General features: G+C 40.6%; 1 protein-coding gene across 1 annotated transcript in view; it reads left to right on the top strand.

Annotated features, from left to right (window-relative positions):
- LOC146614196 (uncharacterized) overlaps positions 1–23,306 on the top strand; it is a 94,117-nt gene extending 70,811 nt beyond the window's left edge. The window contains exons 17-24 of the mRNA XM_085377615.1: positions 6,642–6,933; positions 7,834–7,929; positions 9,577–9,781; positions 9,872–9,956; positions 17,015–17,224; positions 18,559–20,463; positions 21,323–21,445; positions 23,280–23,306. Coding sequence (XP_085233741.1) covers positions 6,642–6,933; positions 7,834–7,929; positions 9,577–9,781; positions 9,872–9,956; positions 17,015–17,224; positions 18,559–20,463; positions 21,323–21,445; positions 23,280–23,306 — 2,943 coding nt within the window. The remainder of the gene's footprint in view (positions 1–6,641; positions 6,934–7,833; positions 7,930–9,576; positions 9,782–9,871; positions 9,957–17,014; positions 17,225–18,558; positions 20,464–21,322; positions 21,446–23,279) is intronic.
- Positions 23,307–24,389: the final 1,083 nt, after the last annotated feature.

Raw genomic sequence — 24,389 nt, 5'->3', positions numbered from 1 at the left:
CATATATTCTCTGATAACATCTTATATAAACCAAACATGTAACATAATAACTGAAATGGTACCAAAAATATTTTTCTATGCATTGGCTCTAACAATTGTCCTCCAGAATACAATAAAGACTTTGTGAATGACTTCTTAGCATGCCAAAATATGATTGTGTTCTTCTTGTTGGGGATTTTAATATTCACGTGTTGCCCTGATATGCCCATGGCAAAGGGCTTTTTAAACCTCAGCGATTTTGTTTTAATCTTGTGGAATGTGTGAACTGTCACACACATGAACGTGGAAACACACTTGATCTTGTTTTATCTCGTTTTTTCTGTTTTCAACGTAGAGATTTGTGATGCTGTGTTTTCTGACCATAGTATTGTTATTTTTGAAGTTCCTCTTGCCTGTAGCAGCGCTGCTGCTGTTGCGTTTTTAACTCCTCCACTGTTGAGCAGCTTTCAGCAGTTTTTAATCCAAACTGTAAAATCCTGGAGTTTTTATGCAGCCGGACTGAGGAACTGAGCTCATGGTTTTATTCCACCTGCCAGACTGCTTTGGACACTGTGGCTTCATTAAAAACCAGGCAGCCTAAAACTCAATCTGATCCCTGGCTGAATGACACAACCCAAGCTGTCCAACGCGTGTTTTATCTATTATTCCTAACTACATACTGTACAGCACTTTGGTCCTATGCTGGCTATTTCAAAGTGCTTTATAAATAATGTTGAATTTAATTTAATTGGATTTGCCTTCTTTTTTTTTCTTCCATGTCTTTATTGAGTTTTAAACTTTATCTTTTACAGTAACATCACCATTAAAAATAAAAACAACAAATAAAAACAACAGAACTGAACAAAACATAAGAAAACAGACAACCGAGCTCAAGAATACAATTAAACAGACAAAAGAGGACAGACTCTTTAATTATGAGATAAAGTTAGCAATACTCAATTCAATTCAATTTTATTTATACAGCACCAAATCAAAACAACAGTTACAGCCGTCAGCTGCGTAGAAAAAGATCCTGGTGTAGAAAGAAATATTAAATAAATTCTAACAACAGCTTATCAAGCTTAAACGTGCTGCTGTTGTTCAGCCGCTGGTTTCCTCTTTCTGGTGCAAAGTGAGACAAAAACAAAGAAGAGAGAAAAGCCGATCAGCTGATCATTTATCAGTTTCATGATTGAAGTAGCAGCAGGAGAGGGAGAGAGAGAGGCAGTCGCTCCATATATCGGTTGTTAAACGTAACGTGGGAATGCTTTACAAACATTCAGAGATGAACTTACACACTTGTTTTACTTCTCTCTGGGATCACTTTGTCGGAGATGAAATGGTAGTGAGGCTACAAATGCTCAACCAGACCGCCGACAGGTCTCGCACGCCACAGCCGTTCTATCACGTGACGCATACTGCTCCGACGTGCTACGGTTATGAGCCGAGTTAGGCCATGTCGCAAGTTTTCTGAGGTGCTTTTTTGATATTTAATGGATCGGATTACATTTTTTATTTCTCTCCGATATCCGATTCAGTAATTTACGTCAGTATCAGACCGATACCGATACTTAATATCGGATCGGTCCATCTCTATCACAAACGCTGTCCATCTAATCTGACTGAGCTGGAGCTGTTTCAAAGAAGAATGGGCAAAGATTTCAGTCTGTAGATGTGCAAAGCTGGTAGAGACAGACCCTAAAAGACTGGCAGCTGGAACTGCAGCAAAAGGTGGTTCTACATAGTATTGACTCAGGGGGCTGAATAATTACGCACACCCCACTTTGCAGTTATTTATTTGGGAAAATGTTTGGAATCATGTATGATTTTCGTTCCACTTCTCACGTGTGCACCACTTTGTGTTGGTCTTTGTGGAATTCCAATAAAATAGATTCATGTTTGTGGCTGTAATGTGACAAAATGTGGGAAAGTTCAAGGGGGCCGAATATTTTTGCAAGCCACTGTATCATGTCATCTCAGATCACTCCCCTGTCACATTAACCTAAAACATCTAAAATGCAACTAGACCGCAGCAAATATGGAGGCTTAACCCTCTATTGTTACGCGAGAAGGATTTTCATGAATATTTAGAAACACAGATCTCTCCGTATTGATGGAAATGGCAACTCAGAAACTAAGCCTGCTACACTTTGGGAGCCTATTTAACCCTCCTCTCGTGTTAGGGTCGGCACCGACCCATTTTAAATTTCAAATGCATAAAAAAACCACATAGATTTGTTTATTGTATCAAGGCTTTTTGACTTTGTCAGGAACCTCTATTTCTACAAAATAAAACCAAAAAAAAATATTTTCACTAAATTATAAAATGCCCTAGTTAAAATTATGACCTTTGTGTTGTTAGGGTCGGTTTCGACCCAGGTATAATATTATGAGTATAAAGCAATAATTAAAGCCAAAACTGAAATCATAAGTGCACTGTCAGCTAAAACACTTACAGCAAGCACCTCTCCTAATCATATGAGCTTTAGGGGATTCTTATTTTGCATGTTTTTTGCAGTATACCTGCACAAAAACAAAACAAAATAAACACGGGCATGTGAGGTGAATTCACTATTTGAGTGGCCATTTGACTTCCAGAGTGCACATTTACAATTTGCAGCATACAAAAAATGAGAAGAAGATTCACAGTGAGCCAAGTTCAGGATCATATTTTTGGTGAAAATGAAGGAGAGGACACAGAGCAGCATAGCGATTCAGATGGGCAGGTTTCTAAGGAGGAAGACAATGTGGACTATCATCCAGAAGACACAGACACATCTGATCAGAGGTGGAGGTCGCTGGTGCTGAAGCTACTCCTGCTGAAAGATTCAAGTCCAAAAATGGTAAGATCTTTTGGAGCTCAGTACCTCATGATGTACATGGCAGGGCAGCTGCTGCAAATGTCATCAAAATGACCCCTGGAATCACAAGGTTTGCTCTGACCAAAGTCAGTGACATCAAGAGATGTTTTGAGATATTTATGCCATTGTTACTAGAAAGAATCATCATTACTATGATAAACCTTGAAGGAAAAAAAAGTCCATGGCGACATGATGAGGAATACCTGGATGCTTTCATTGGTGTTCTTCTTGCTGGAGTGTACAGATGCTGCAATGAGGCCACTGATCGTCTATGGCAGGGGTGCCCAATCCCAGTCCTCGAGAGCTACTATCCTGCAGCTTTTAGATGCATCCCTACTCCAACACAGCTGAATCAAATGAATGGCTTGTTATCAGGCCTTTGCCAAACATGATGGCATGCTGAAGAGGTAATCAAACCATTTGATTCAGCTGTGTTGGAGTAGGGATGCATCTAAAAGCTGCAGGATAGTAGCTCTCGAGGACTGGGATTGGGCAGCCCTGGTCTATGGGATGCATCGACAGGCAGAAACATTTTCTGGGCAACGATGTCACTTCACACATTTGATATCATTTTGATTCAAGAGTCCTCAGATTTGACAACAGAGAGATCAGACCGAGGTCTGACAAGCTTGCTCCCATCAGGGATGTCTGGGAGAGATGGGTGCAGTTTCTTCCACTGATGTTCATCCCAGGGCCAGTGACAGTGGATGAACGTCTTGTCCACTTTTTGAGGAAAATGCCCCTTCCGGCAATATATACCCAGTAAGCCAGGGAAAAACGGCAGAAAAATCTGGGAAGCCTGTGATGCAAAAACCAACTATGCCTGGAATGTACAGATTTTCACAGTCAAAGCTGCGAGTGGCACTCCTGAGAAGAAACAATGAAAATGTGTGGTCCTCCATATGACCACTGGACTGCAGGATCAGCTGTGATATTTTATTTTATTTTATTTTTTACCAGATATGACCATGGACAAGAACTTCACAAAGGAAACTGAGGTGAAGCTGTATCATTGGGAAGTGATAAAAAGCCCACAATTACCCACGGCTATAACCAAAACAAAGGAGGAGTGGACTTTTTCTTTTTTTCAGTTTATATTAAAGGTCTACTGCTGAAAAAAACAACCTTTTTTTGTCTTTTCTTGATGTAAATGTCTATGGGTCGAAATTGACCCGTAACACCATAGATGTCATTTTAGTTATTAATCTTAAAATGAAAAAAATCAATAAAACAGATTTATTTAAGAGATGTGTCCTATACCCCTCAGTAATACTCAGGTAACACAGAAACCTTTTATTTATTAATATGATTCTCTTGAGGTTAATTTTACAATTTTTTTAAAATTGAAATCGAGGGGTACAGTGACAAAAAAAGACCCAGAGGCCCACGCCAAAAGTATTAAAACCAACATTTTCATGGATAAGGAAGCCTAACAAGGTAACCAAGAGATGAGAAACAAATTGGATGATAACTTATTGTTTTTAGTATATTTTATAGCTGATTTAATTCACGGGTCAAAACCGACCCGCTAACATAAGAGATGATAACAGAAAGCTAACACGAGAGGAAGGTTAAGCGATGCTATTATCTCTTTTGAATCAGCCAGAAGGAAGAGAAACCGGGCTAAGCTCCTGGACTTGGACAAACGAATTAAAGATTTGGATAAAGAGAAAGCCTAAACGCCATCCATCCTGCTACATAAGAGAATACTGTCTTTAAAATATGAATATAATAATCTACTCTCAGCAAAAATCAGTAAAATCTTTTTGTACACCAAGCAGATATACTTTGAGCTTTGAATTTAGTGAGATTTTGTGCCCATACCTGCATAAAACATTTGCTCAAACTCTAGTAGATAAAGTCTTCCCTCCCACCGTTACAGAGGCAATTATAACTGTTATTTGTAAAATAGGTAGGAATGCTGGTTCTTATCGTCCCATCTACTTGCTAAACCTGGATGGGAAAGTATTTTCTAAAGTACTTGCCAATAGATTAAGCCCCCTTTAGTACACCCAGATCAAACTGGATTTATACCCCAGAGAAATTCATCTTTTAATCTCAGGCTAATATTTAACATTACTTACTCCACTGCCAGACCTAAAGAAGAGTTGGCAGTTTTGGCAGTCGACGCTGAGAAGGCATTAGACCAGATCGAATGGCCCTATTTGTTCAAAATATTAGAAAGATTTAAATTGAGTAAGAAATGTATGTCGATGGTGGAGTTGCTTTATATCAGTCCTCATGCTCGCGTTCTTACCAGCCAGATTCTATCACCATCCTTTGGCTTATGCAGAGGGACAAAGCAGGGATGCCCTCTCCCCACTGATATTTGCCTTGGCAATAGAGCCCTTTGCTGAAAGCATACGCAAAGATCCAACTATTTTTGGTTGTAATACTGATACAACTACTAATAAAATCTCACTCTATGCAGATGATGTGTTATTATATATTTTTATATATCACCCAACCAGGAAAGACTATTCCTGCCATATTAGACAAAATTAAGTTCTTTGGGTCTTTGGATACAGGATAAATCTGAATAAAAGTCAACTAATGCCGATACATGTGAGCAACCCCTCATGGCTGCAAAACCTCCCATTCAGTATAGCTTATGCAAAGCTCACTTATCTGGGTATTCAGGTTACAAAAAGCAATCCCTCTCTATTAAAATCTAACTTCTCTCCCTTAATATCTGAGCTTCAGTCAAGTATACAGTTCTGGAATACGCTTCCTATATCACTCATTGGCAGAGTTAATGCTATAAAGATGATAGTTTTGCCCAAGTGGTTGCACTTATTTCCCAATCTCCCTGTGTTCCTTCCTAAAACATTTTTTAAAAACCTAAATTCACTCATCTTACCTTTTTAATGGGGCAATAAAACACACAGAATTGCTGGGAAACATCTTTGCAAGTCTAAAAAGCAGGGAGGGTTAGCGCTTCCGAATCTCCTGTTTTATTACTGGGCTTCGCATATAAAATTCATGACGTACTGGTTAGTTGACAACGGCAACCCCCTCACATGGTTGCAACTGGAGCTGGAAGCTTGTCAGCCTTACTGTATAGAAGCTATACTGCTGTCTCCCCTGCCCATTGATAAGTCTATATATGACGTATTCTTAAGCAGATTAAACTACACTTTGATTTGAAGTCTCTATCACCTATTACACCTATTGTAGGGAATCCATCTTTTAAACCGTCTATTCTAGACAATACATTTAGACTTTGGAAACAGGCCTTTGCACAATCAGCAATCTGATTTTTGGCTTCTCATTATGACAAGCTAGCTGGACAGCTGGGACTGGGGTTGTGGGCGTGTGGGAGGGTATTGTACCATGTTATGTTACGTTTTGTTATATTTTGTTATGCTATGTGGTGTTAATGTACAAAAACAGAGCAACTATCTCATGCTGTAAATTCCATTGTCATACAGACAATTGCTCAATAAATATATCCTGGAAAAAATTGCATATATCTGTTGCCATCAGCATGTTCAAAGTTTTAGAGGTTTCTACACATGTCAGGGATAATGTAGAGTTCCAACCCACCTGACCCGCCTCGCCTCATTATCCCTCGGCTGTGTTATCCCTACTGTCATGATATCACAAGCACTGGCTTTTTTTCTGGGGTTGGGGGATATTTAGGTCGTATTTAGAAATCGTTTCCAATCTGTTTTAGAGTAATTGTTGTCAGTCTGGTTCAGACCACGATTGTCTGTCTAAACTGCATTCTTGTGGTATTTTAAAAAAGCTCTCATTCAGTTTTGTGCCTAGTTTGAAACAAACTTTCACTATTCTCCACAGACAACAGAGAAACAAACTCAAGGGGGCGGCCTCAGTGGAAAAGCCAGCTGTATGGGTCAGTCCAGTCCCAGCCGAGTGAAACAACCGGCCACCTTCAATTCTAGCCACACTCAACCTCCCAGCACCAGTATCGGCTTTAACCAGGTCCTACAAGAGGTCCAGGCCAGCGTAATGGAGTCTATCCCTAGTTTGGATGTGTCAGAATTCAGAGTGAACAATTCTGCCTCACAACATACAGCTCGACTTGCATCGAAATCAGAACAGAACACACCTCTGAACCTGACACTGCAAGGTAGAGTCCCTCAATGCTTCTCATGCAGTTTGTTCTTTGTTTTGTTTTTCTTTTTTTTTTGGGGGGGGTTGCGGTCCTGTCCAGCACTCTAACAATCAGAATTATTGTCTATAGGCACAAAAAATGCCCAACAGATTTATTTTCCCAAGTGGATCAATACAGCTTTTCCTATACTGGTCCACTTGATTATCATAGTTTATTCACTCTATATTATTGATGTATTTATTTTTTTACTTTTAAGTTATTACAATCAGAATGGACATTACTGGGAGACGGGAAAGAGAAAGACAAAGAGAAGAAAAGTTGGAAAGAGACTCAACAGAAAGAGAGGGAAAGAAAAAGACAGGAGACGAGAGCCAGAGAGAAACGACACTAAAAATCTGTTTGATCGCCTGCTGAAAAACAAACAACAAGCAAAAAGAGAACAACACAGTAAATAATAAATATTGAATGTTACTGACCGGCACACAAGACTGACAACGCACAATATGTTTAGAGGCAGCAGCCAACCAAGATAGTGTGTGTCTGTGAGGGAGGGGCTAGAGCCAGCTCCCCCGCTGGCCTATTATTATAACCCTTCAAATTTGAAGAAAACTGTTTTGGGGTTTTTTGCCAATCAGCACTGTATAGTGTCATAATTATGTTAAGGCATGCATGAAACCCTTTGTTGTTGTGTTTAAATTCAACAGTTCTTAACTTTTCACTTCAAATATTTTTGTATTTGACCATGGGACTCGTGTCTGGCTGCCCAAAACAATATGAAACATTATGGCTTCAATAATCAGTCTCTAATGGTGAACTATAATAACTTTCACAGTATTACCACTAAAGTAATGGTAAAGTGGTAGTGTGGTTGTGACCAGCTAATACTGATACTTTGTGTTTGTGCTAAAATCTCAGGGGAGGATCAGGCACTCGTGTTTGCCACCCAGCAAGACACACCTTCCAAACAAAGTGATCAAGGGGACTCCACTGATTTAAAACCCCCAAACACAGGTATGACTCCAGTTTGAAGAAAGATATCACCTTAGATATCACCTCCTTGTAGTACGTTAATACAGCTCTTTTCATTCTTATCAAGGTCATTTACACTGCTCAAAAAGATACTGATATGGATATATAATGTGTTAGAAACAAAAGGATGCTGCAGTGTTTGATGGAAATTAAAATAATCAATATAAAGAGGACTGAATTCAAAGACACCTCGAAAATCACAGTCAAAAAATGATTTGGCACAGTAGTTACAGCAACTCAAGATGGTACTCAATAGTTATTATGGTCCCCACATGCTTATATACATGATTGACAACATTGGTGCTCCAAATGAGAAGACAGATGTTGTACAGGATTTAACACAGGCAGGCACAGAGGCAGGTCAATCAATTCCTTCAAACTCAGGAACTGCCACCATACTCTTACATGAAGCTGGGCATTGTTGGGCACCATGAGGAACCCAGAAACCCCAGCACCAGCACATGGTCTCCCCAGACTGCCACTGACCCACCAAAAAACTGGTCATGTTGAGCGATGTTACAGGCAGCATAACATTCTTCTTTGCTAAAGAACCTTGACCTTGACCTGTGACCCTTTTGCATCTGTCACATGTGCTCAGGGTGAACCTGCTCGTCTGTGAAAAGCAGCTGTGGTGCAGCTGCCAGTTATTATTCTTTTTAAAATGTCAGTCGGGCTCCACAGCGCTGGGCAATAAGCACAGTAGCGAATGTCGGGTCCTCAGGCCACCTTCATGAGGTCTGTTTCTGATTGTTTGATCAGAGACATTCACACCAGTGGCCTGATGGAGGTCATTTTGTAACTTTGTCAGCACTCACGCTATTCCTTGCTGACCTTGCTGATGGGTTAAGGATTTTCGACGGACCCCTCCTTCTCTCATAGGGTAACTGCCTGTCTCATGGAATCCCCTCCATGCTCTTGAGACTCTGCTGAAAGACACTCCTGGAGGAGTTGGACTACCTTTGTGACTTCTGTAGGGTCCAAGTATCACCTTGTGGCACCAGTAGGCACACTGACTCTAGCCAAATGCAAAACTACTGAAACAACAGTCAGAAAAGATGAGGAGAGGAAAAATGTCAGTGGCTTCCACCTATAATACTAAGTGCAATAATCCTTTCTGTCATCGTTGTATTTTTACTCAGTTGTATATAGTATTTGTATTTGTATTCTATTTTTATCTTATTGTATATTTATTTTATTTTATTCTACTGTATATAGTATTTTATTTTATTCTATTCTGTACAGCTGTGTACTGTATTTATTCTTATTGTATTCTAATTTTTGCCTCATAACTTTTGCACTGTCCACTTCCTGCTGTGACAAAACAAATTTCCCACGTGTGGGACTAATAAAGGTTATCTTATCTTATCTTATCTTATCTTATCTTATAAAACCTTTCCTATTTTGGGAGTTGTCTCACAGTTGTCCCTCTAGTGCACATGTTGTTAATTTCATTCATTGTTCCTTTAAGTGAGCAGAGTAGCTTCTCAAAGCAGTTTCAAGATCATCTTGAATGGCATCATGATGAAACCAGGCTGATTAAACATTTCAAAATAGGCAGACATTAATCTACTTTCTTTGTCATTTATATGAAAGACAGTTTATTAAATGACAGCATTGTGATGTGTTTAGCTCCAGCAGCAGTGTCACAGCTTCCTGCAGCCGCTGTGGACCTTCAGTCATCGGTTGGTCTTTCAGCTACCTCATCAGCTTCTCCTGGTGCCAAGTGCAGCAGCCGGCCACAGGTGGAAAAACCACGCCGCTCCAGCTTAGACAAGGAGATGAAGCACAGTCCAGACAGGGCAGGCAAGAGCCCTCCTCCTCCTCCTCCACGGAGGTCAGTTGATCACTGAGCATCAGGAAGGACTTTCTACTGGTTAAAATCACAATTCACCTAATATTTGTATTTGTTTTATTGTCTTCTCAGAATCCATGCTGTCACTTCAGGTCTCACAACAGGAAGGTCAGGAGAGGTGGTCTTTGTAACTAGGAAAGAGCCTGTTGGAGCCCAGGTTTGTTGTGCCTTCAGCTAAGACAGGTGTACCATGGACACTTCCAGTCTGGCCCGTCACCCTCCTGACATGAATAACTTTACACGCTAACTATTGCCAAGTGGAAGTACATTATACATTTTCCCACAAAAATACTTTCTTAAAATACTATCTTTTGTTTTTGAAATGTTTTACATTATATAAAGAAGAGTCACAATAAAGAACAAGCTAGGAGAAAAGAATGAAAACAACCTGAACACTATTTTGTTGGAGGGATTCACTCATCCACATTAAATTCAGGTGTTCCAATCACTTCCGTGGCCACAGGTATTTAGAATCAAGCACTAAGCAGACTTGTGCAAAAGCACTACAAACATTTCTGAAGCTTTATATCACAAGTACAATGTAAAGTGTTGGATGCAGTACTCTTTTTTTTTTTTTGACAACTTTATTTATGATCTTCCAATATGACAAAAGTACAGAAAAATACAACTCAAATTGTGATTACAAACACAGCCATTGTGAAACCGGTTGCGCCACACAGTGCAAACCAGTTGGATGCAGGAAAACGTATAATCTATGGGCACAAACAAATAAAAACTACCATGTGAACAAGGCAAAAAAACAACAACAACAACAACACCCCCCCCACAAAACCCACCAAAGAACAAAACAAACAAAAATAGAATAGAATAAATACATAAATAAAAGGGGGGCTGCATTGTGCGCAGTTCTTTTTGGCTTGCTACAGATAGTAGGTGGGTTTAAAGAAAGAAAGAGAAAAAAACCCAAACACACATAAAAGCAGTAATACATCATACTTCAGTAAATGACGACTTCTCCACATATTCAACAAAGGATGACCAGGTTTTGTAGTATTTACTTTGAGACCCTCTCAAACTGTATCTCAGATGCTCTATCTGCAAGCACCTCATCACCTCTCTCACCCACTGAACAAACACTGGCGGACCTGAATCCTTCAATTTAAGAAGAATTAGCCTGCGTGCCAGGACAGATGAGAAAGCCACTGCATTCATTTGATAAGAAGTTATCCCGTGGTGGTTTGGGAGTACACCAAAGACTGCTGTCATCGGATTGGGATCAATTGTTTTCCCACACACATATAAAATAACCTTACAAACGAATTCCCAGAACCGGTTCAAATCAGAGCAAGTCCAGAACATATGGCTCATAGTGGCGGGTGATTGCTTGCACCTCGGACATCTATCATCAGAGGTATTGTATATTTTGGCTAGTTTAGCTTTGGTTAGGTATGCCCGGTGAAGAATTTTAAACTGTATTATACAATGCCGTATACAGATTGAGGATTCATGCATCCTGCTCACACTAAGGTCCCATAGGTCGTCTGGGATCTGGAGGTTTAAGTCCAGCTCCCAGGTGTTTCTGGCTGTGGACACAGTCTGCCTTTATATGCTGCAGTGTGCTATATATTTTAGAGATGTGGCCTCTAGCAATAGATTGAAATTGCAGACAATCCTCAAGTGGACAGTCATTAGGTAGACTTGGATAAGAAGTGAAGTGTTTAACTACAAAGCTACGCGCTTGTAAGTATCTAAAGAAGTGAGTCTTTGGAATTAGTAAGTAAGTAAGTAAAGTTTATTTATATAGCACCTTTCACAGACATATGTCACAAAGTGCTTTACAAGGTAAAGCACTCCAAAATCTTTAGATAATGTTTCAAAGGATAAAAATGACCCTTTAACAAACAGATCAGAGAAGCAGATAATTCCTCTGCTGTACCAAACCTTGAACCCTGCATCGCTCTGAGCTGGTAAAAAAAAGATGATTTGATGCAATAGGGGAGCAGACAAGTGACCGCCTCAGCCCGAAATGTCGTCGACCCTGAAACCAGACATTGAGAGAGTTCTTAACCACAGGATTTTTAAAATTAACATTGCGACTGACTGGTAGACCTGAACACAGTATTGCAACAGGGGATATGGTGAGATTACCGTCTAGCTCCATAGTGGACCAAGGCGGCCCTCTGCCCTCCCTAAAAGCCCGCATCCAGGTGGATAGTTTCACAATATTGGCAGCCCAACAATAATACATAAAGTTTGGTAGGGCCAGGCTGCCTTCCGACTTAGAACACTGTAACAGGGATTTTCTTGGAACTTTTTTGTCCCAAATAAAAGATGATATGAGTCCGTCTAACTGGGTGAAAAAGGTTTTAGGAAGAAAAAGGGGTATCATCTGGAAGAGGTACATGAATCGAGGCAAGACTACCATTTTAATTGTGTTGACCCGCCCAGCAAGAGAGATGGGTAATGCTGACCAGCGTGCCAAAACCAATTTTGTTTTCTCTAATAAAGGGGTAAAATTTTATTTAAAAAAATCCTGATAAGTGTCTGTGATTTGAATACCCAAATAGGTGAATGAGGAGTGTTCCAGTCTAAACTGAAAGGCTGAGTAGTCAGCCTCCTTTGCCAGACTGTTAATAGGGAACATTGTGCTTTTAGCCAGGTTCAAACTGTAACCAGACAGGCGGCCAAAGGATCCAATGAGGTCCAGAACTGAAGGAATTGATGCCTCCGGATCTGTAATATACAGAAGGAGATCGTCTGCATACAAGGAGCACTTATGAATAGTGATCCCCCTTATTCTGGGGTCCGTTCTCAATGCTGCTGCCAGCGGCTCTATTGCCAGATTGAATAGCAGGGGGCTTAAGGGGCATCCCTGTCGGGTACCTCTATGTACGGAAAAGTATTCTGAAATGGTCTTATTGGTGCAGACTGAAGACAGGGGCGCTGAGTACAGAGTCCTGATCCATGAAATAAAATTAGAACCGAAGCCAAATTTTTTTCAAAACGGAGAACGGATATTGCCAATCCACGCAGTCAAAAGCCTTCTCGGCATCCAGTGAGACTATTATCTCGGGGTGATCAACTGAATGGTCAGAATATAGGATATTTAACAGCCGTCTGATATTGAAATATGACTGGTGGTTCACTATAAAGCCTGTTTGGTCCTCATGTATAATAGAAGGTACTACCTTCTCAATACGAAGTGCAAGAGCTTTTGTGAGGATCTTATAATCCACATTCAGTAGACTAATGGGGCGATAGGATCCACATTTTTGAGGGTCCTTGTCTTTTTTGAGTATTAAAGAGACAGTGGCTTGGGACAGAGTTTGAGGCAACGTGCTTGTTGCCTGAATTTCTGAAAAAACCTCAGACAGTAAAGAAACTAACTTGCCAGCAAAGCATTTATAGAAATCACACGAGAAGCCGTCTGGGCCCGGTGCCTTGCCATTTTACAAGGAATTAACTGCCTGCAATATTTCCGCAGAGGTAATAGGTCTTTCTAGTAGCTCACGTTGGTCTGGGTTAATAGTGGGAGTATCTATGTTCCTCAAAAAGGAATCCAAGTCAGCCTCTGAATAATCAGTGCGGGAAGTATAGAGATCCTGATAAAATAACTTGAAAGCAGCATTAATTCCGTCAGGGTGTGTTACCACCTGACCGGAGTCTAACTGTATGTCGGGTATAGACTGAGCTGCGGCGGATTGACGAAGCTGATGCGAAAGATATCTACCTGCTTTTTCACCATGCTCGTATTTATGATGTCTTGATCTAAGTAGGAGCTTCTCAGTTTCTTTAATTGAGAGGGTGTCAAATTCAGACTGCAGCAGTACCTTCTGCTTATATAAATCAGCGGTTGGACAGGTAGCATATTGTGTGTCAATGTTAGCTATGAGCTCTGTCAGCTCTCAGAGCCGTTTGTTTTGCTTTTTATTCTTATAAGACGAAAAAGAAATAATTTGGCCCCGCAGATATGCTTTTAGCGACTCCCAAATTATAGATTTTGAAACATCTGGAGTGTTATTTGTTTCTAGAAAAAGCTCGATGTGGTGTTCAATGAACTTGCAAAACTCCTCATCTGACATTAATGCTGAGTCAAATTTCCAGAACCGCTGCCTTGCGCACACGTTTGGATATGCGATATCAACCTGCACTGGTGCATGATCAGAAATTACAATTACATGATATTTACACATAGTGACCCTTGGGATAATAATAAAATATCCAGAAGGAAATAATCAATCCTGGAATACGAATGATGCACGGGGGAGAAGAAGGAATCGTATTTTGCTAAGGGCTCAGTGATACGCAGTGGATCTGAAATGCCATAGTTTTGAAGAAATGTGTTCAGAACGGACACTGATCTGGAGGTCCCAGTAGACTGACGCGGCTTAGACCTGTCAAGGTTGGGATCGAATACCAGATTCAGATCCCCGCCCATAATCAGGTGATGCGTATTGAAGTCTGGCAGCAGGCCAATTAGTCTTATAAAAAATTGTGGATTGTCCCAAGTTGGTGCATAAGTATTTACCAAGATAACTGGAGTGTTGTGGAGCTTACAAGTAACTATCAGAAAGCGACCATTCACATCACATTTTACATTTGAGGTGATGAAGGGAAAATTTTTCCTAACAAGAATGGCAACCCCCGCGATTTAAATCCAGAATGGTAGACCTGGGAAACCCAACTTTGTGTCAGCCTCTTGCTTTGCGTGGAACACAGATGTGTCTCCTGTAGAAAGACAATGTCCGGTTTGAAAGTTGACACATGAGTGAATATCCTTTTGCATTTTCTAAAATTATTTAGGCCTTTCACATTCCATGTAATAAATTTAGTAGAATCAGGTGTAGTTGCAGCACTTTTGGTTACACAGTTGGCTATATTCACACTTTCAAGACAATCATGACAGGCAAGCTGAACAATAATTTGGGGTAAGTATACGCACAAAACTGCAGCCAACAAGAAAAAAAGAAATTAAAAAAATAAAAAAAAACAAAAGAGCAAAAGTAAAAACCCAGAGTAACTATAAACGCAACTCCCACAAATCGGGAGCAAACTACGCCCTGCCCCCCAAAAGAGCTTATATCCCCCGCTCTTTTTCTTTCCCTCCTTCTTTCTCCCTTTTCTTCTCCCCAGTCAAGTCTGTCCCGTGCTCAGCAAATGAAAATGAAATAAACAATAAAAGCAAAGGTGAATCAAATAGACCAATACGGAAGGCTGGGATGGTCCATTTGGTACAGTAAAGCAGTTGGGCATCTTTCTTTGCCTTTAGACAATAATTCTGATGGCAAAAGATCCAAACGGGACAGACAAAAACAAAAACAAAAAGAGCTTATATCCAACATGTGTCTTCACTCCCCAAATACAAAAGTTGCCCCTAGCAGGGAACGCCAACTATGACCCAGTTGTTAGACATCTGGCAGATTGGAAAGGCACACGTGACTTCTCTTGGTCGATTACTTCACTCAGTGATAAACAATTATTTGCAGACCTATTAAATTATGAAAGAAGCAAAAGTTCAAACCTCTCTAAAGTGCAGTCTGAGTCAGTGAACAATAGAGAGTCAAAAAGCAACTGAGGTCGCACAGTCCACTCAGCCCGTGTCTTGATTCCCACACACAGCCAAGATGCGATTCCTGACGTAGTCTTTAGCAGCCGTTGGATTGGTGAATATTTCCTCACCAAGAGGAGAAGAAATCCTCAGCTTCGCTGGGTATAGCATCCGGAATCTCACACCCCGACATCCGCGCAGTAGATCTTTAACTTCTTTAAAGGCCCCCCGTCTCTTCGCGACTGCAGATGGCAGGTCCGGGAAAATTAGGATTTTGACTCCATCATGCGTCAGGGGACTGTTTACCTCCTCCTTTTCTTGAACGTAATGAAATTTGACAATAAGTGGCCTGGGTCTCTGGTCTCTCGCAGGGATGGGCTGGAGGCTGCGATGTGCCCGATCCAGTGTCGGAGCGGTATCCAGGGCCAAAACCTCCTTTAGTAGCTGGGCCACAGAGTTGACAGGGTGCGTCCCAGTCTCAAAGTGCTCTCTCACGCCAAATATTCGAATGTTGCATCTGCGCTGTCTCCCCTCAAGGTCTTTGGTGTTGTCCGAAAGAGCTGACACAATTTCTTTCAGATCGTGAACTTGCTTCTCCAAGTCCACAGCCCGGTCCGAATACGTGTTTGCATCTTCTTCCAGGCTAGTTAGCCAGCTATGGTGGTCAGTGCAGGTAGTTGCTAGAGCATCAATCTTAGCACAAAGTTCAGTCCGCACTTCATCTATTTGGTCAGAAACATTGCTGCAAAGCGAATCGATCAGCTCATTGAGAGCTTGGCACTTGGTCTCGACTTTTGCTTCCAGCGTAGAAATTTTGGCGACTACATTCTTCTCCGAGTTAGCCATGGCAGCCATTAGCGCGGCCGTGTCCGGGGATGTAGCATTGCTATCAATTGCCTTGGCTCCATCAGTCTTTCTGGTGTTTTTGGACCCTGACATTGTTGTAAAGTTCCCTTGGGCGATGCGCACATTTGCAGTGGTAACTCAGCTGATGACCGATAACGCGTTAGTGCCCAATGTCACAGTATTTATATGAAAAAATAGCGTATCCCCACAGAGCAACTCAGCCACGCGTCTTTACATGTCGCTGCTCCTACGTCAACCCCCGCCACCACTGTACTCTTGAGCAGACGTGTTCTCTGGAGTGACAAATCATGCTTCTCCATCTGGCAATCTGATGGAGGAGCTGGGGAGGGAGTCAGAAACAAAGGAATGTCTTTGATCATACAGTTTGAACCAAGACTTACAAATTTAAGTAACACACTGACAACATTTAACAATTTGACTCCAACAGTCTGTCTCCCAAACAGACAATCTAAGCAACAAATAAGCACTTTCTTTTTAGTTCTTCACACTTAACATTGAAACACTGCACTATGTTCAAAAGAGTAACTGAGTAAATAAATCAAACCACAGATTAATTTTAGTACAACAAACCCTGAAGTTAGAGCGACAGTTGTATGTTTTTTATTAGTAGTAGTTTATTACTAGTGTCTGTGTTAGCCCTTTGGCGAACTGGTCAGGGTGACAAAATGTTAAACCTATGACTTCAAATTGTAGTTTAATTAATGTTACACATCCTTTCACAACAGCCAACAGCGCATTCTTGTTTAAAAAAGATGAAGTGACTCCAATGGTTTTAGACAATGAGCTTTCTCAGTGACAGAAGACACCTAAATTCATTCTGTTCTGTGTTTCACAAGCAGTCTGCACAGGATGAAGATGATAAAGGAAAAGAGCTACCTCTAGTTCCTCAGCTCAAACCTCCACGACAGCCACCAGAGGTCAAACACAAATCCCAGATGTGCACTGCTGCACATCTGGCTATATCCACCTCTGCCCCTGCTGCAGTGTCAGCACAAAGACAAGAGGGGGAGGAGGAAGAGGAAGAGGAGAAAGTCTTGAAAGAACTGCAGGTATACTAAATAAATAGTTATTTTTAAGATAAAATTTTTAATCTGAAGAAAACACCAGGTTGCTAATACTGAGATGAGCCTATGGAAAGCTAAATCTAACAGTTAAAAATCCAGGTTTGTGTTTTAGTTTAGCCTGCCCTAAGTGGACTAAACATGCTTCTGCTTTGACTAATAATTTCAGGATTTTCTCTGCTTTTAACTGACAAAAGCTGAACTTTAATTGTTTTCCTGTTAATGATGAATTTGTCATGACAAACAAACATTAAACCTGTTTCAGAAAAATAAATTTCCAGTGAGCATCACTGGACAGTGTTCTGCTGTATTTGCTGTAAGATACTGATTTTTGTAGTTAGAGATGGACACTGTGTAAACATATGGGGTGGCTGTAGCTCAGGAGGTAGAGCAGATCATTTACTATTCAGTGGTTCAGTCCCTGACTCCTCTGATGCATCCCTCCAAGTGTGAATGTTAGCTTGAAAGCACTTAAGCCTAAAAACGTGCTTGTATGAATGGGTCAATGAGGCATGTTGTGTTTTCAGTGCTCAGGTAGAGTAAAAGCTCTTTATAAGAACCAGTCCATTTACTTTACCATTTGTCATTATGTGCAGTGTGAAATATTGTTACAATATAGAGGTTGGCCTTTATGTGTTTTTTGTTAGCTCTGGTTTAACTCATCTGGAAGTTTGTTACATTCTCATGTAATTCTGTTTAAATCGTGGCTGAAATGAACTGTTTGCATTATATTCCTGTCACTTTGATTTTTTAATTTCCTATTACAAAAACAAGAAGAAAAAAAAGATTACAGTGAGGAATTAGGAGTAAAATGAAGTTTTAGTTTTTCTTAGCCCATATGAGAAGGTTCCTTTCTTCATAAACATGCTGCCCGTGCTGTTCGTGCTCTGTACCTACCTTTTTGGAAAAATAAACTGTAGCTGTTCGCGTTCTTTGACTCTTCAAATAATTAATTTCCTTTTAAACTGGGATCAAACTTTCTTTCACCCTTAAACCATTTATTGCTAAACACAGAGTTGTGGGTTTTTTCATATCAGTTTATGGGTTAAATATGGTGGTGGCAGCACCATGCATCGCAATAGAGGATTAGTGTGCCAAAGCCTTCTCTAAGGAAAAAAAGTCATTTATTCTGTCTCAAGAGCTATTCAAAAAATCATCATTGTCATATATCGGCTCTGATCATTGCTGTATTACATTTAAAGTAAAATAATGAATGATTGTACTGAGAAAACATGGATGTAAATTTAAAGTAATTATTGTGCAGAAAAGGCGAAATATGTACTGTTTCTGTTGTTGTTTCATTTGACCTTTTCTGTTCATAGGTGACAGAACTGACAAATAAGAATCACTCATCAGTTGGAAATAAACAAAATGCAAAAAAGGAGAGGACGTCTCTAAACTCACAAGTAGCTAATGAGTTAGCAACATGTGACCAACAGTCAGACCCTCAGCTGTGCTTTACAAATGACTACCCTCTCATAGCAGCAGCTGGACTAAAAGCAAACAGAGAAGGTGGGGAAAACAGTCTCACTGAGAACAAAGTGGAGACGGTAATTGAACAAGTGCCTTCTTGTCCAACAGTAAAGGATGTGGAGATATTTCCACTGGGAACTTTAAAAGATGTTAAACGTTTCCAGACTGATGAGGAGGAGCCAACATCAAGTCAGGACAAAGATATAAAACTAGATGAACTTAGAGTAGGAAGAGTTTCACAGAAAGAAAATGTCAGAACTCCTAATCAAGTGAAAGAGTTTGTTGGACAGGTATCGTCGCCAGCCACTAAAGAAAAGAAGGTCAAGGTTACAACAGTTGTTACTCTACAGAAAGAAAACATTCAAGGATGTGCCAAAAGTCCCAAAGACATGAATGAAACCGCCAAAGAAGCGTCAGAGAAGAAGTCCAATGTGATGGTGGTTCTAACTTTAGAATCCAGTGAAAACGAGAGGACATCAGGTCCACCAGTCCAGCAGAATGCATCACTGAGGCCTGACCAGGAGTGTGTAACTTCAACCTCCGTTACAAAACCTTCCCCATTGTCACCCATCTTAGATTGTAGTAGCAAGCAGGGGAACCGGGAACAAACAGTAACAGGTAACCAGCTGCAATACACAGAAGACGGAGGTAGCCTGAGCTGTGATGAGGCTGGTGAGGGACCGCCCCCTCCACCGCCTCAGATTTGTAAATATAGCCGTATAATCTCCAAGACCAGAGTCAGACCACAGTCCAAAGAGGAAACCTCAGCCAAAATGAATGGCTCTCAAATACAAACAGTATCTGGGGACACCGCTGGTGAGCCCACCTATGTAGGACATGAGAACCATGGTTTTGAGGACGGTAATGATCAGTTTGACAGAAAACCTATTATTGTTTTCTTGAACCAGCCCGTGGACTTTCAGTTGGCCTACAAGCGGCTGTCTACAATCTTTGAAAGTGAGGAAGATACTGGTGGGATTTTTTCTCCAGAGAGCATTTCAGATGAGGAAAAGACAAACCAGGAGGAAGAGGAACAGGGTATTAGAAAAAGTAGTATCGCGAATATTAATATGGGATCGCTCACGACAGGAGATGGTCAGAATCCTCCACAAATACAGCATGAAGGACCTTCAACAGATAAAAGCTCCGCTCTTGAAAACCAGGGCCAGACTGAATCACCTTCACTTAAAAAAACTGAGACAAAAAGGAAATTCAAATTCAAGTTCCCTAAAAAAAGACTGACAGCATTTAGCCAGGCTATCAAAACAGGAAACAGGGGCAAACAAGAAGTTGTTGTTGATGAGGAGGAAGTAGCAGCATGTGGCACAACAGTCAAGGAGACCAAGAGCCAGACAAATAAATCGCAGATGTTTAAAATTAATAAAATGGAACAAATGAAGTTGGACGAAAGCAGCGCCTGCGACAGAGACAATATCTCCTCTTATATTAATACCAGACATTCAGAGTCACATAACCGGGTAGAGGAGCTCTGCAAAAATGCGTTCGACTCTATAGACAGTCTCGAGAAGTCGATTAAACAGTTGGGAATCAGTGTGGAGAGTATAACTGCCCCTGCTTCTTTATGTGACTCAGCTGACAAAGCTCAGCTTAAAAGAAAAGTCAAACAAGAACGAGAGAGAAGTCCGTCCAAAAGGTCAGCGACTCAGATCACTAAGGGTCCAAATCCACCTGAGAGAAAGAGAGCCAAACCCCAGACTGCACGCGCCAGCGAAAGAAACGGCATCAAGAAACAGGTCTGATATTCCTCTGCCCAGCTGTTTCACTGCAGTTTGCTGGGATGGTGGTGGGCAGCGTTACCATCTACCTCTGTGTTCTTTGAATTTGTCTTTCACCAGCTTTGAATTCCTCTCACAGACAAATCTTCAAACTACCCAAAATTAACAAGAAAACTGATGCATTTAATCACATCTCCGATGGAAAGTTGTTTTCCTACCATAACCTAGGTTTTCTGAACACAAGTGTGGGTTCTGCATTGCTGTTTGCCTTTTTCTTCTTCGTGTATGCCTTTCAGGGAAATTCTTTGCTGCTGTTGCTGATGTTTGAAAAGGAAAACAGTACTATGTGAGAGGGTGATCCTTAAAAATTCTACTGCTTTAGAAGAAGAAGAAGTCAAGATTTTTTCCACTTTAAATGACTCAGTCTTTTAAAACTACTTCAGTAGATACCAAAAATTATTTATAATTCTTTTTACTTTAAAGGCCAGTATGAATACACAGCTTAATTAAAATTTGAATTTGAATTTGAATTTGAATTTAATTGCTTGTTTTTTTTATCGTAAAAACCAAAAAGAAAGAAAAAATGGCAGCTCCCCTGAGATGGGTCAGTGATTGGCAGCAGCATTGATTTTCATGCATTTTTATTTTTTCTACAGTGTCATTAAATGTCCGATGTCATCTGTAATCTTGATTTATGCTTTAATCTAAAGCTCTTGACTGCTTCTAATTGAATCTTGTAAAAACATTCTGTATCTCCTACATGTTTTTCAGCAACACACAGTATAGTTTTTAGCTTTGACTAGTAAAAGGGCTATATAAATGTAGTTTATCCACCATTGTCTCATACTAACCTTTTGTTTACTTTTGTAAATGGCAGACCTCCAGCAGCACCTCCAGCTCTTCTGCTCTGCGATCTCATGCCAAATCTCACCGTGCCTCTGGATCACCAGAAAAGACTCCTAAGGGCCAGCAGCAGTTCACCCAGAAACAGGCCAGCCAGGTAAATGAAGTTTGAGGACACCTGAGGTTAACAGCTCTGAGTCATCGTAGACTAAAGAGGAGTTCATCTAATGTTTCAAGGATTTGTATTCTTGTTTGGTGTTTTTGTTGTTGGTTTTTTGTGTCAACCATCATTATATTCTTCTACAGTTGCACCTCACAGTGCAAAAACATAAATGATAGTTTTATAATAAATATACTGAAGCTTCAATTCAATTCAGTTGTCTCCAACTCAAGTCAATAAACCTATACTTGTAACTATATGGGACAAGAGTCAATATAACTGTGCTATTAGAAAAGCAGAAACCATGCTCTACATGATAGAAATGTAAGCACTGCATGACTCTGGTGCTGTTTCAACCACATCTACCTACCTACTGTGTGTGTAGAGAGAGAGTCCACAAAGTGGTCCAAATGGAGCAGGATAGCTGGGTGCTGTGTAATAATGGACAAGGAAATGACCTTAAATTGAGTTTGATGTTTTGATTGCACTTGTGTGTGTTCTGCAGTGGATTTTTGTCCTGTTCTTCTTTTTTCAGATGTGCGTCGTCCTAAAGTTTCTAGATGTACCCTGTACTGTCAAGATACACTCCCTGTATACATTAGAGATTTAGTGACATCTCCTATATCGAAATTAAACATGTAATGTCTTGAAACTAGACAAATTTGACACTGAAGTTTCTACATCAGTGAGTGAATCTTGACCTGCATGTAACCTGTACAACTATCCTTCATCTGGCAGTGAGTTTTTCTGAGTTCAGAACTCCATTTCTTTAGACGCAAGCACATCAGGATTCATCATTTACAGAAATGAATAATTCTGTGGAAACATCTGCCATTGATTCACTTCATGTTTATGGCACGAAGAGGTTTCCCATCCTTTAAGCACTGCATGGATGTTTTACCGTTCTTGTTTAGTGATGCATTGAAAAAGGGCTGCAGCTATTTATTATTTTAGTAATCAAATAATCTATTGATCATTCCATTGATTAATCCGATAGGAAATACTTTTGTATGTACTTAATGAGAAATAATAAATATTCAAAAGAGAAAAAACACAGGTCTTTCAAATAAACTGCTCATTGGTTTCTATTCTAGAAATTAGTTTAACTGCATAAATCTACGGTGGCCCCTAGAGACAAAGAGACAAAGCACTTACAAACTCCAAAACAGAGTGATTTATAAACACATGGTGAGTGAAAAGGGGTGAGAAAGGGAGAAACGCTCAGTGAATCATTAGAAGCCCCCAGCAACCGGTCTACTGCAGCATAACTGATCCAGCTTTGTCAAAAAGGAGCCTAGTCTTAAAAGTAGAGATAGTGTCTGTCTCCTGAATCCAAACTGGAAGCTGGTTCCATAAAAGATGGACCTGAAAACTGAAGGCTCTGCCTCCCATTCTACTTTTAAATATATCAAGTGATGTTCTGTCGTGTGCATGTCACTGCCACTGATTTGTTGTAACCCGCGGTGTGTGTTTGCAGGCTGTCAGCAGAAGCAGTAAAGCATTGTGTTGTTGCTTTGCGTGCTTCTCTGATTAAAGCCTAGCTCGAGGAAACACCCATCTGTCCACTTCTCACTGCCCAGATGCCACTGATGACCTCCAAACCTGTCCTCTTCCTGCTCCTCCACTGCTTCTTCACCTTCAGCCTTCTCTGCCTCCTTCAGATGTGCCTACCTGTCGTTCCTGAACTCTTTGCTGAAAAACTCCTTCAGTTTGTCCATCAGGCTCTTCACCTTGATCCCCCTCTCCATCCTCTTCATTTCCTTCCATTTCCTTGTCCTCACAAAACTTTTATCCCATCTCTGAATCTGAGTCGTCTCCTCCCTTCTTCTAGACACGCCTTGTCAGCACACCACCTTAACATGAGTCCAGCCCACCGTGGGCTTCGCAGCAATGGCAAGTGTCGGCATCGCCTCGTCTTCACCTCCACCTCAGCTAATATTACTCCTCACCCTCCTCCTCTGTCTCGACTTCTTCCCCATTTTCTTCTCCCCCCATCACAGTGACTCAAGGGGCAAAGAGTGTACCAACCCCAGCTCTGCAGGATGTAGCAAGAAACGCACAGGGAGCCAAGCTGTACGTGTACATGACGGGCACTGTCATGGCTTCAAAGCATACAGACATATCACTGTGTATAATGCATGTATGATGGCATTTAATGGCATCTGGAAACACAAAATCCCTGAACAATATTACTATGAGAGAAAATGCCACACAAGACCACACAGGCCAAAAAAGTAACCGAGAAAAAAAATGTGTCTAAAAAATCCCAAATGCAAAGATAAATAAAAAGTGTCATAAAGATGCCCAGTTGCTTTCTTTCCAAGTGCTACATGTATGATTTTATCCATGCACATAAACAAGCAAATTATTCTCAACGTGTGTTTGTCCCCTAATCACCGTTATCAAAATGTGAGATGACAAGAAATTAAGGTCCAGTGAAGACGGCATTTCTTTAGCTCTTCAGTCCTTCACAGAGAGGTCCAGATGTTAGAACAGTGTGTTAAATTTAACATTCTTCACCAGTCTTCAACCTGTATGTCAAAAATGTAACCAGTAATGTTGAATAAAATTGTCTCCGTATATTAACTTTAATCCATAGATATTTCTTTTACACGATCTCCATGCAGATGTTCTCATGAGCTCAACGACTGCAGATAATCAAGTGAAAATATTTCCCAGCAGATTGTAAATGACTTCAAATCAGCTCGGCTTCACTCGTTCACTGCACTAAATTGCTTAAGTAATTTCATGAACTGAATATAAATGCTAGGGCTAGTTTAGTTCATTAGCATAATATATAACAGGAACACAGGGAATATTTTTAACAGAGTAATTACCTTTATTAATGATGCTCACAACCTAGCAAGGTTTACTTCTAGTGGAGTGTTTGTATACTGCAGGGGCATTTATTAAACCAAATACTTCTTTCAGCCCTGGTGTT

Source organism: Diplotaxodon limnothrissa, linkage group LG18 (assembly GCF_057381915.1).
Source record: "Diplotaxodon limnothrissa isolate DT_005_m linkage group LG18, D_limnothrissa_male_GT1.1, whole genome shotgun sequence".
Classification (NCBI taxonomy): Eukaryota; Metazoa; Chordata; class Actinopteri; order Cichliformes; family Cichlidae; genus Diplotaxodon; species Diplotaxodon limnothrissa.
This window is presented reverse-complemented; position numbering and strand designations above follow the sequence as displayed.